Source organism: Rhamphochromis sp. 'chilingali', assembly GCF_963969265.1.
Source record: "Rhamphochromis sp. 'chilingali' genome assembly, chromosome: 9".
In the NCBI taxonomy this organism is placed as follows: domain Eukaryota; kingdom Metazoa; phylum Chordata; class Actinopteri; order Cichliformes; family Cichlidae; genus Rhamphochromis; species Rhamphochromis sp. 'chilingali'.
Genome location: NC_137936.1, coordinates 18,821,608 through 18,834,298, shown reverse-complemented (window position 1 = coordinate 18,834,298; position 12,691 = coordinate 18,821,608). Strand labels below are relative to the sequence as shown.

The following is a 12,691-nucleotide window of genomic DNA, read 5'->3' as shown; positions in this document are numbered from 1 at the left end:
GTGTGAGTGTAGTTAGAAAGCACTCAGTATAGAGGTAGTGCTTGTGAGAATGGGTGTGACTGGGTAAATGTGGCGTTTTGAGTACTCTGGGAGAGTAGAAAAGCGCTATATAAGAATCAGTCCATTTACCATCGTGTCCTAAATCCCTGAATGTTGTCAGTAGAAACAGTGGTAGTAAGAAACATAGTTATAAATACACTGAACAAAAATATAAACGCAACACTTTTGTTTTTGCTCCCATTCCCCATGGGATGGACGTAGAGACCTAAAATTCATTCCAGATACACAATATAACCATCCCTCCCAAACAGTGGTCACAAATCAGTCCAAATGTGTGGTAGTGGGCACATCTGCTATATTGAGATAATCCATCCCACCTCACAGGTGTGCCACATCAGGATGCTGATCTGACATCATGAGTAGTGCACAGGTGTACCTCAGACTGCCCACAACAAAAGGCCACCCTGGAATGTGAAGTTTTGTCTCACAGCAAAATGCCACAGATGCCACAAGCAATGAGGGAGCGTGCAATTGGCATGCTGACAGCAGGAATGTCAACCAGATCTGTCGCCCGTGCATTGAATGTTCATTTCTCAACCATAAGCCGTCTCCACAGGCGTTTCCGAGAATATGGCAGCACATCCAACCAGCCTCACAACCGCAGACCTTGTGTAACCACACCAGCCCAGGACCTCCACATCCAGCAGGTTCACCTCCAAGATCGTCTGAGACCAGCCACCCAGACAGCTGCTGGAACAATTGGTTTGCACAACCAAACAATTTCTGCACAAACTGTCAGAAACCGTCTCAGGGATGCTCAACTGCATGCCCGTCGTCCTCATCGGGGTCTTGACCTGACTCCAGCTCGTCGCCGTAACAGACTTGTGTGGGCAAATGCTCACATTCGATGGCGTCTGGCACGTTGGAGAGGTGTGCGCTTCACGGATGAATCATGGTTCACATTGTTCAGGGCAGATGGCAGCTGAGAATGTCCCAGTTCTTGCATGGCCAGCATACTCACCGGACATGTCACCCATTGAGCATGTTCGGGATGTGCTTGACCGGCGTATACGACAGCGTGTACCAGTTCCCACGAATATCCAACAACCTCGCACAGCCATTGAAGTGGAGTGGACCAACATTCCACAGGCCACAATTGACAATCTGATAGACTCCATGCGACGATGTGTTGCACTGCATGAGGCAAATGGTGGTCACACCAGATACTGACCGGTTCTGGGTCCCCAGACCCCCAATAGCGCAAAAAACTGCACATTCCAGGGTGGCCTTTTGTTGTGGGCAGTCTGAGGTACACCTGTGCACTACTCATGATGTCAGATCAGCATCCTGATGTGGCACACCTGTGAGGTGGGATGGATTATCTCAATATAGCAGATGTGCCCACTACCACACATTTGGACTGATTTGTGACCACTGTTTGGGAGGGATGGTTATATTGTGTATCTGGAATGAATTTTAGGTCTCTACGTCCATCCCATGGGGAATGGGAGCAAAAACAAAAGTGTTGCGTTTATATTTTTGTTCAGTGTAGGTCTGTAGAGCAAACTATTGGCATTGAAGCAGAGGTCAAAGCTCAAATGTGACTTGACATTTTAGATCTTTACATGGTAGTTTCTATATGTTGACCTTACACACCACACACTAAGAATCATAGAATAAATAAATCATACAATAAATCCTTAAGCTGACCTTGAAGACCTTGGTAGATGTAAGCCAAATTGTAATGGATTGTTAACATGACCTCCACATACCTGCAAAGTTTTATTAGAATCCAAGCTGTCACATTTATAGTCAGATTGAGGACACTCAAAGAGGCATGCAAATGCTACCAAAAACGTACCCTTCTTGGCTGAGGTAATGACAGCTTTTACTGATAAAAACTAGACAAGCAGATGCCGTTTGTTTATCATGTGGGCAATGGACAAGGTAGTTAGGTGAATGCTTTCCACTGTGGATGTACTTTATATTAATGTTGTTTTGCGTGTGCGTCAGGGGGAGAGAGGTCCAATTGGCCCTGCCACAGTTGGTCCGCGTGGTATCCCAGGAATCCCGGGAGAGCGAGGAGAGGCGGTCAGTTGTCAAACATGTCTCTGTCTGTTTCTTGATTGTGCTGTTGGCCTCCATTTTTGATGTTCCCTACAGAAGAATGCTGCAATAAATGTTGTCATTCCTCATTCAAATCATTCTTCAAGAGTTCAGTATGTTTGGATTTGAACTCACTCTTTCTAGGAATTGGTCACCAACAAAATCCACCTTATAACACCTTATTATAAGCATCACATTTGTGTTTCCTGACAGTAACGTGTAATTGTTATCCACAAAAGTTGAATTAAACATGATACATTATAATGCCTGGCAACCACCTAGCAATTTTATTTTAGCTTTTATGCAGCTAAAACACTTTATGAAAGAATCCCATCATTTCAAGTTCATGACAATAACATCTCATTTATATGCACAAAAGTTGAATTATGCATGCCTAGCAAACACATTGAAACAGGCTAAAATGAGCCATTTTAATCATATAAACCTCTTCAGCTTCTTCTTTTCTTTTTTACTTTTCTAAATGTGATTAACTATATTACTTTGCAAGCAGCATAAAGTAAACACTGCTGAACAAACAGTTTTGTAGAATTGGCATATATTAGTTATCACTAATTATTAGAGGTTCCCAAGAAATACTAGTTCTGTGTATTAAGAGCTTAAGTCACTATTGTTGATTTAACCTTCCGCTTTGACTGTGAAGTTCTTTCATGTGTAGCACCTGGTCTCACTTTAATGAATTAATGCGCTGCAAGCCTCTCTGTGGGTCGTATAAGTCCTAATACCTGTCCATGTTGCAGGGAGACATGGGCCCAGATGGAGCCAAGGGAGACAGAGGAGAGGCAGGCATGACGGTCAGTGCTTGATCCTTACCGCAGGGGCGTAATCCGAAGACATCAAACGATACACATGCACGCACACACACAGTTTTACTTGGAGTGGATACCGGGGTTGTCTTTGCTAAGTGTGTTTTGCCCTGTTTCTTTCTTATTTTGGGTTCAGGAGGAAGAGATCAGAGAGTATGTTCGCTCAGAGATGAGTCAGCACTGTGGTGAGTCTTACATGCACTCCCTTTGCTAATTTATATCAGCGTTGTCCTCAAGTCGAACTTCAGATGTTAATCACAGCACATGAGTCACAGCCATGGCTAAACTTTGAGGAAATATAATTCCATCAGAGCGGTTGGAAACCGTAGTGACCATACTTGACTGTTTAAACTGACCTTTATTATTCCCCTCTCTTTGTGCTTCCTTCCTGTCCATCTGTCTGATGCTCAGCGTGCGGAGGTGAGTGAGCCATTCAACTGCAACAGAAAAAAAAGCTGACAGAAGGACTATGATTTAGCATGAGTCACAGTAATATAGTGTAACACATATGTCACTATAGATAGATGGTGACATGGTATCTGCTAAAGACAAAAAGTACATTTTGTCTTGTTTAGCACCTCAACTGCATTCGTTCTGAATAAGTGGGCTGCATGAAGGTTTAGACTATATCTTGTTTCCATGTGCATTACCTCTTTTCCTTTCTTTCACTTCCCTACAATGCAGTGAGTGAACAACATTAGCTAAAATAAGGATAAAAAACAAAATATGCTGGCAACATTAGCAAGGAAGCATACACATACTCAAATATACAGTATAAATGGTGTGTTCTCAGGTGCAGCAGATAGTAGGTCCACATTTTTGGTTACTGGCACCTAAAAAAAATAAAACATGTTCTAGTCGTGTGATGAATATAGGCTTAGAGCTGCGGTCCCCAACCTTTTTTGCGCCACGGACCGGTTTATGTCCGACAATATTTTCACGGACCGGCCTTTGAGGTGTCGCAGATAAATACAACAAAATAAAACTAGTACCAGTACCGAAAAAAAGAAGATTTGTTCTTAACACACGTGAAAAGACCCAGGGAAACCGAGTTAATGATAAAAACGATAACAAAATAAAGCTAAAAACCCTGAAAACCATACATTTCACACCCGAGCCTCAACTCTCGCGGCCCGGTACCAAATGACTCACGGGGCCCGGGGGTGGGGACCGCTGGCTTAGAGTGCAGACTTAGTGCTAAGTAGTTAGTACTGAAATTGGGTTGACATCAATTGCTGACTCAGCCACTGCAGAATATTCAATGTTTAATTTCAAAAACTCCTGGATTTTGTTCAAAGTATGTTTTGAGTCATTGCCCATCTGTTCTGTGAGAATCCGTCCTGTCAGCTTTGGTGCATATGGGTGAATGTTTCCATGTGCAGTAATGTGAACAGGAAAGTACACGCCATGATTCACTAACTTGCAGAACTACCTTTAACAGCACTAATCGTTTTCTGTATGACTTTACTAGTCTGCAGCCTGGTTGTGAAGGACTTTCAGTTCACTCTTCTTTACAGTGTTGCTTCACTTCATTGCGGCTTGTGGCATCTGTTTATGCACAGTGCTGTTAAGGTCCCACCACAGCATTTCAATCAGGTTGACTGGGCCATTGCAAAATCTTCTTTTCTTTTCCTGCTATCCTGTTGTCGGTGTTATGCTGTGCTTGAGATCAATGTCCCACCATTTGACTCACTTACACTCAAGTTTTAGCTGTCGGACAGATGGTCTCACATTTGGTTCTAGAATACTTGTGGTTGACTCAGTGACCGTAACGTGTCCAGGTGCTGTGGCCACAAAACAAGCCTAAATCATCAGCGCTCCACCACCGTTCTTGACATGAGGTGTTTTTGGTGATATGCTGTGTTTGATTTTCTACAAACGTGACAATGTGTATTATGGCCAACATCGGCGATTTTTTTTTCTGTTTTTACGTATGTGGTTTGTTCAGGTTCAGCTTAGCTGCCATGCTTGACCCTGGGGTGAATTTGCTTATAGGAAGATGGTGGCATTGTGTTAAAACACATCTGAAAGCTCCAGACGTCAAAATGTACGCCTTCATAGATGTGGTCACACTTACTGATGATCAGTTACAACAGTGCATTTGATTATCAGCACCTTGCTGCTACTTATCCAGTAATGATGCATTTACCTTATCAGAGGACTGAAAACTTTCTTTTTGACTCTTTACATCTACTTCCAAATTCACCCAGCTGCCTCTCCCTTCTGTCATGTCATCAATAAACAATGACTCAGTGTCCTTGGACCCTATTCGTGCTCATGCATCACCTTGCCTTTCTATTGTTGAGTTTTATAAATGGTTTGCAACTTCTGGTGAATCTATATTTTCTCCTGTGAAGACTTCTGTTTACGGTGATAACAATATCCCCATTTCTTGGAGAATATTCTTCAATTAACTAAATGTTGTGGCGATGTTTTTCTTCAACATAAATGAGACCCTGCACTTATCAATCACTATTATCTTGTGTGGCTATGCTTGGCTTTTAAATAGTCTAGCCCACTAGTATGTTCTTTTTGTCAGTATGCACCAAGCTATTTATTCTGAGACTCCTAACAGTGGCTGGATGATTGATTTTCTTTGTTTTTGCAAGCATGCCCTTTTTTATTTGCATTGGGAGCTATTTGGTGCATTGTGGCCACTGCTGCCTAATGTAAATGCCACACTTGCAATCATTTCCAGACCTTTTCCTGCATAAAAATAGGAAGAAATAATGAAGAAATGGTTCAGACCTGGTCATGAAACTCTTTTTAACATTTGAATTTTGTTCTCCAAGTGTAATTGGAGATCTTGAGTCTCTGATAATAGGATACAAAATAAGATAATGTATAAAAATTGCTGGAATTTGGTCATTGCAGAAATCAGTGCACTATTTTTTTCAGTCCCTCGGAAAAAAAATACTAGAAGTCTGCACCTTAAGCCACCGTGAGCAACAAGGTGTTTACTGAAGTTTTTTTTTTTAACAGATGATGGTATAAATAATATCAGTGGTTTTCACGAAATAATTTTACTGAAAGTTTGTTCAGCTTCTTCAGATAAATCTTGAAAAAATCTTTCATTTTTGTCCTGTTTGGGGATTTTTAATACCTGATTTATTATATTTCTGTAAAAGTAAATAACATGGAATATGCTAAAGTAAATGAATCAAATGAAAGCTGATGTGAACCTCCACTGATAAACTTTCCCAGAGTTTGCACTAATGTGTTTGTTGCTCAAGCTGTTAATCAATGCAAGACCACATCAGTGTTATGAAGCAGCACCCGCATGAGATAAGTGTTGGTGAGGCAGGCTGTTAATAAATACAGTATGCAAGTTTGAGGCCAACACAAAATTTACCTCATGTTTAGCTGATGTATTATTATCTAAGAAATAGCTGCATGTTTAATATTGAACAACTCTGTAATAGTTTTAGTTTACAGTCACTTTTGACTGGAGTGACACAAGTCTTTATAGCACTGACTTGAGTCCTTAAAGGATTAAAACCCGTTTTTGTGAGCTTTTCCTACAGTGACAAAGTCTTGCAAAAACTCAATGAATCCTTTAAGCTGGTGTCTGTGTTGGAATGGTGGAATGATTTTTTTTGGTACTTTGGGGTTGTTGTTGGCTTATGTTTTACTACCAGAATGTTCTGTCCTCTCTTTTTTTTTCACCATTTTGCTTTTTCAACCCCCCTTTTCTCCCTTGTGTAACATTTTCCCTGTCCCTCCTGCTTTCTGAATTCTGCCTGTGCCTGTCTCGGTGTCCCTGTCCTATCTGGCTCTCCCAGGTTCAGGTCCGAACATTCGGTACCCGCCAGTCAGGGCTCTGCCTACACCAGAGCAACAATTGGCGCTGAAGGGTGAGGAGGGTGAGTGTTTCCTTCCAGTCTGTCCATGTATCTGTCCTAACAAGCACATTTAACTGGTCGTCCTTTATTTGGAGAACTCTGAGCATTTGGGTGGTTTTCTCATCAAGAAAACAGAGAACTCCATTTCTGTTCTACCGACAAAATAATATATACGTCTGATTACATAAAGAAAAATACACTGGTAGAGTATGGGCCTTGTTTTACTGAGGTCAGTTATTTTCAGGCCTCGTTCAGTCCAAAAAATTAGAGGTTGTCATTGATGTCTCTGATGATCCTGCCTGATGCTGCTCTTCTTTCAGGCCGTGAACTGCACATGGTGGTAAATACCAATGACCCAGACTACGAGCATGTCTACTCCGTCGAATCCTATGACGACCCCTTGGAGGAGATGCTCTACTTCACGTCTCCCTCGGCCAACCAGAGTGATGGTAATTTCTGTTTTACACTATTTCCAGTGTTTTCCTGAAGTAACATGCTTTAGTATCGCAGACATGGGTGAAGAGAGAACAGTATCCTTCAACTTCTCAGCTTCAGCAATAAATTAACATTTTTGGCCATCATGACTGAATATAACCACATTATATAATGGAGTGATGGTGTGTCAGCTGATAGCTTTCTATGCATTCACTTGGCAAACCTCATAGAGAGCACAGTGATTAAACTGCATCTATTCTGCCTAAAGTTGCTCCTGCAAACCAATTGGAAACCCATCTCACCAACTCATGCTATGTCTGAATTAATCAGTGTCATAGTCTGTTTTTTAAGCCTCCATTACACCATAGTAAAAACAGGATGGCAGTCTCTCTGTGACTAGGAAAAGTCAGTGGTTGCCAAATGATTTCACTGAATTCTTTTGTTGTTGGTGACCGATTGCAAGTAATTGTGGCAACCAGTTTAGATTGCAGGAGAATTGCACAGGTCACCTCACTGGAGGTGACGTGTTTTCAAAAGTTTTGTCAAACAATAGCGGCCTAACTCAGACTTACTGCAACCTCTCACAGACAGATAGGTGAAGGTTTGCAAATACTCACTGTCTAATTCTTGAAAGCAGACATACTGCCAGTGTGTGGGTGGCAATTTTGAAACTGTTGGAAGAGTTGCCTCCAAAAGTGAGATCTTCTGCTTTTTATTTCAACTTGGAGGATTGCAGTTATGCACTGGGGCACCTGTGTGTCATGTCCCGTAGTTAGAAACCCTTGCTACTAAGGGTGTCTTTAAATTTGTTGTCTTAATTTAATTGACCATGGAACATTGAACACTGAACATTGACATTGACATTATCTTAAAGTTAAATGGCGCAGCAGATTAAATAGTGGTAACTGGTTACTTCTTGCATGTTAAACTGTTTGTGTTCTGTTTGAATTCATCACTTGTGTCTGAAGAGAAACCATGAGACTGAGAAAACTGTGCACATTAATTTAAGCTGTGATTTGATTCTGCATCATCATAACTGGTATAGAGATCCAGAATACGTCTTAATAAATACCTTTTAGGATGTATACTGCAAGACATTTACATCAGATTGCAACATGTTCGCAACTGTTTCCAGTTTATCACAGTTAATCACCGTAATATCAGACAAACATTTAATGTAATTGTCAATTTGACTCAAACTAGTAAAGATTAGTTAGACTAAAGCTGCAATCATAGTTCAGCAGTGGTAGCATTATCGCGGTCTGCTGGCAGTTCATGGATAACGGGTCTGCTGGCAGAGAGCATCCACTGTTGATGAAAGCAGTGTTCAAAGTATGTGGCACAGCTGGTTTGTGGGCTACTCTCACTTGTGCTGTTTTTGGTCCGTCAGAACAGTGAAGTTATAACATAGAAAACAAGTGTAACTCCGTCTTTTTATCATTTTACTGTCTTGACGCACAGACTTAGTCCCCATCTTTGAAGCAACCATTTCAAAAGCAAGGAGATCACAAATCGCTGGGCATAGTCGCTGTAATTTTGGTCTTCTGTTTTTCCAAGTGTGTAGTTAGGAAGCACTCGGTTTAGAGAAAGTGTGGGATTGGGAGAATGTGGCATGTTCTATAGAGCACTTTGAGTAATCCGGGAGACTAGAAAAGCGCTATATAAGAATCAGTCCATTTACTGTTTGAACAGGGTTTTGTCATGTTACTTTTGCATTGTTTTGCAGGTTGCACATGTTGTTATTACATGGCTTGATTAAGGTACACATTAGGCTGACATCTGGGGCCAGAGCTGAAACTGTTCTGGGCCAGCACAGGGCCAGCAGTGTGTCTGCAACTGGCCCGTGGCTGCACACAAATTACACATGGCCCACATACTGCAAAGACTGACGGCCCTTTGGTGGCCCAGATCAGGTTTGCCAGAGGTAGCCCACACATGGGCCAGCACAGGACCACCAGTGTGTCTGCAACTGGCCTTGTGCTGGCCCATGTGTGGGCCACATCTGGCAAACCAGATCTGGGCCACCAAAGGGCCGTCATTCTTTGCGGTATGTGGGCCATGTGTAAGCACATTGTGTGGGCCTGATCCAGGCCATACCAATTTTGCTATGAGGGGAGTAGCTGACATCATTGTGTAGCTGCATTGACAGTGCCATTTTGTCACAGTAGTTACTGTGAGGTACAGATCAGGTTATAGAGTTGGCATTCAGAAAGTTTTGGTCTACGACATATCTACAGTGCAGGAGATTAGCACAAAAGTATAAATCCCCTTTAAGGAACCCCTGATGCTGTGCTCCGCACCTTATGCTTCCACGCCACCAAATAAAAATGACCGCAGGGGGATTTAATAATCTTCATTTGACTATAGTGGCTGTCATTATACTTATGAAAAAGTCACTTTTAGTCAGTAACTATGACCCTGACTTTTGCCAAATGTATTATATGTGCTACACAATTTTCTGTTTCACGTGTTAAACCCAAAAAGGCATGCCAAATTTATGCTTTGAAGCCATAATTGAGTTTGTGCTGGTGAAGCAGCTTATCTTATGTGCCTGCTTTTCAATTTGTTTTTATTTCATCATAATGAGACTCTATTGCCCTTGAGTATTTATCACACAGCCTACTACAAGCCCACACCATCCAGAGCCTGTGACCTGTCATGTTGACAACATGGATTGTTCAGTCTTTGTCCCCCATTATCATTGTTACCATTGTGTTTAGAAATTTTCTGTTGACCTTGTCTGTGCTGTTTGCTGTGTTTCTTTGGTGTGTCTGTGTGTGCGTCGACAGGTGAGGTTGACAGAAAGAAATCTGAGAAAACAGTCAGAGTTGAACCTAACAAATCAGCAAGTGCTGACGATCAGGCAACAGCTGATGGTCAGGAAGCAGTCACAGTTACACATCTGAAAGCAGTCAAGTCCAGAACAGTCAGGTCCAAGAGGAGAGTCAAAGGGGAAGGTAAACCAGCTCATTCGTCATCCTGTTTGGGGATTTATTCATCCTTACTACTGGCCATCTGGTGTCTGTCTCTCTGTGTATGTCTCTGGGTGCATTGGCTGCTCTGCTGTTGTCTGTTTTTAGTTTTTTTTAAGGGTGTCATACAGTATTATTTAAGACAAGCATGCATCCAACAAAATAAGGCAAAAACAAAGAAGTGTTAATATGTTGCTTTGGAAACAAGAAGTGTTGAAATAAATAGATTGGCTTGACAATCTCATGATCTTGTTTCCTGCTGCTTCTTATTCCCACTGATCCTGTTTGCCTGGGCTGCCTTGGTCTTGTTTTCTTTGTGTCTATATATATATGCACAAGTTTTACATGTATGCATGTGTTCTGCAGCTCCAGCAGACCCGTGCTTGCTGCCCATGGATGAGGGAAGCTGTGGAAAGTACACTATGCGCTGGTATTTTAACAGACAGGCTCAAGCCTGCAGGCCCTTCATCTACAGCGGCTGTGAAGGAAATGACAACCGTTTCCTTCACCTGGAGGAGTGTGAAGAGACCTGTCTTGGGGAGGCTGATGGTACAAATAGAAGCAAGACACAGACACACTAGTTTAAGTCCAGTATATAATACAAGCAGGCTAACAGTTGATCTTTTGTGCAGGTTCTCCTCCCTTTAAGAGAGCGCGATGATTGTGGCCCACTTGTCCTCCGCCACAGGATGGTAGGCTTTTGTAGATCACTATGATGTCAAATGTCAGTGGTTTTATTTTTGTTTATTTATTGTTGTTTTGTTTTTTTAACCTAACCAAACTTTACCCTGCTAAAAAGGGAGACCGCAATGCCTCATAGGTCTGTTTTTTCTTTTGCTTGTTTACCTGACTTTAACACATCTCAGTTTAACGATTCCACCATACCACAGTATTGAGTGCAGTTCTTGTGGAACGCTGCTACAGTATTGATACTAAACTGCCAAACTCATCGTACAGTGGAATAACATCTTGCTGCTTAGGAAGGTTACCAATTTGGTGAAGCTCAGTATGTTTCAGTAACTTGCAGGTTGTTTGAGGGAGGCTGTTGTTTGCAGGTTGCAATCATTATTCATCATTTGCAAGATGCTTGCAGTTTCACTTATTACCTGAAAGAAATTGCTAAATATTTCACATTAAGTTAGTTTTTTTGTTTGTTTTGTTTTTTGTTCTGATTTTGTTTTTCTGGTGTTAAATTTCAAACTGCAATCCTTTACAAGCTCTTTTCATAGAAACACAAAAGGACCAAAAATAGAGGATCGTAAACGGTAAACATATTGGCAAACATTGTGTCTCTCTCTCGCTATAATACAATGCTAAAAAGGCACAGTTCATTTCAAACTTAGAGAAAATACACAGGAATAAATGACGTTATTTAAGCAAAATAAAAACAAGGGGAAAAAAGCTATATGTAATTTTTCTTTGCAACGCTGAATGACTTTGTTTTAGACGACAGGACAAACAGCATCTGTTATGAACTTCACTCTAATGGTAACTACACAATGCTGTGTAATAAGGTGCAGGTGTAGTTGTACTCTATTTCCATCTATGTACACACGGTTTAACTGGCTCTGTGCTATTTAGCAAATAAGAAAAAGTTGACACCAGTGTAGGTTCTGGAAACAAAAGGCGTTACCTGCGCAAAGTAACAATATTTTTTGTGAACTGATTTAAAACACTAAAACCATGAACAGGTTGTAGTTAAAAAAAAAAATGCCTTTAAACTCTTAAAGCCTAAACTTTGAAATAATTGCCAAAATATTCAAAGTTTTTTGAAAATCCATCCATCCATTCTCTTCCGCTTATCCTTGTCAGGGTCGCGAGGGGGCCGGAGCCTATCCCAGCTATCATAGGGTGAGAGGGGCAGGGTACACCCTGGACAGGTCACCAGTCTGTCGCAGGGCCAACATATAGAGACAGACCATTCACATCCACATTCACACCTATGGGCAATTTAGATTTAGCAGTTAAAAAACCCCCAAAAATGGAATGACAAAAATGAAAAATAAATATTGATTTGCATATATGAGTTTTAACTTAACTCATATTTGTCAAGTTTTTGGGAGAAAAAAATCACAGTGATGACGTGGAAGACTGAAAACCCATGAATCAAACATGGCTTTAAAGGATTAAAGGATAATGGCGTCATATGTTACATGTTAACAGCACAGAGTATTTAGGTTAAATAGCGTGATGTAAACACATACACCCTGAAAAACAAAGAAATAACATGAAATGTATACAACTAGCCTCAGCCTTCACACCAGGCTTTCAGAAACGGTGATTTCCTGTCTTCACCTGCGGCGCATCTTAAGAGCTGATCCAAACGTTACTTCTTCAGTTTTCTAATGTTATCCATGCAACCGTTAAATAAAACTACAGCCCACAGATTCCTCAAATAACCCCTCGCACTTCTCTCCATGAAAATAACTATGCAAGCACAAATATATTTGACTATTATTACGAATATAGTTTTATCGTATCTGTTAAATATGAAGAATCAAGCGCAATATTC

At 41.2% G+C, this 12,691-nt stretch overlaps 1 protein-coding gene across 3 annotated transcripts in view; it reads left to right on the top strand.

Moving 5' to 3' along the window:
• Window positions 1-12,691, top strand: part of col7a1 (collagen, type VII, alpha 1) — a 64,021-nt gene that overhangs the window by 51,136 nt on the left and 194 nt on the right. For 2 of the 3 annotated variants that reach the window (XM_080892302.1, XM_080892304.1), the window contains exons 111-118: window positions 2,014-2,091; window positions 2,865-2,918; window positions 3,067-3,115; window positions 3,342-6,793; window positions 7,093-7,221; window positions 9,997-10,164; window positions 10,546-10,728; window positions 10,812-12,691. The exon at window positions 10,812-12,691 is cut by the window's right edge and continues 194 nt beyond it. In XM_080892302.1, coding sequence (XP_080748428.1) covers window positions 2,014-2,091; window positions 2,865-2,918; window positions 3,067-3,115; window positions 3,342-3,358 — 198 coding nt within the window. In that variant the 3' untranslated portion in view covers window positions 3,359-6,793; window positions 7,093-7,221; window positions 9,997-10,164; window positions 10,546-10,728; window positions 10,812-12,691. The remainder of the gene's footprint in view (window positions 1-2,013; window positions 2,092-2,864; window positions 2,919-3,066; window positions 3,116-3,341; window positions 6,794-7,092; window positions 7,222-9,996; window positions 10,165-10,545; window positions 10,729-10,811) is intronic. The other variant, XM_080892303.1, reaches the window with a different exon arrangement.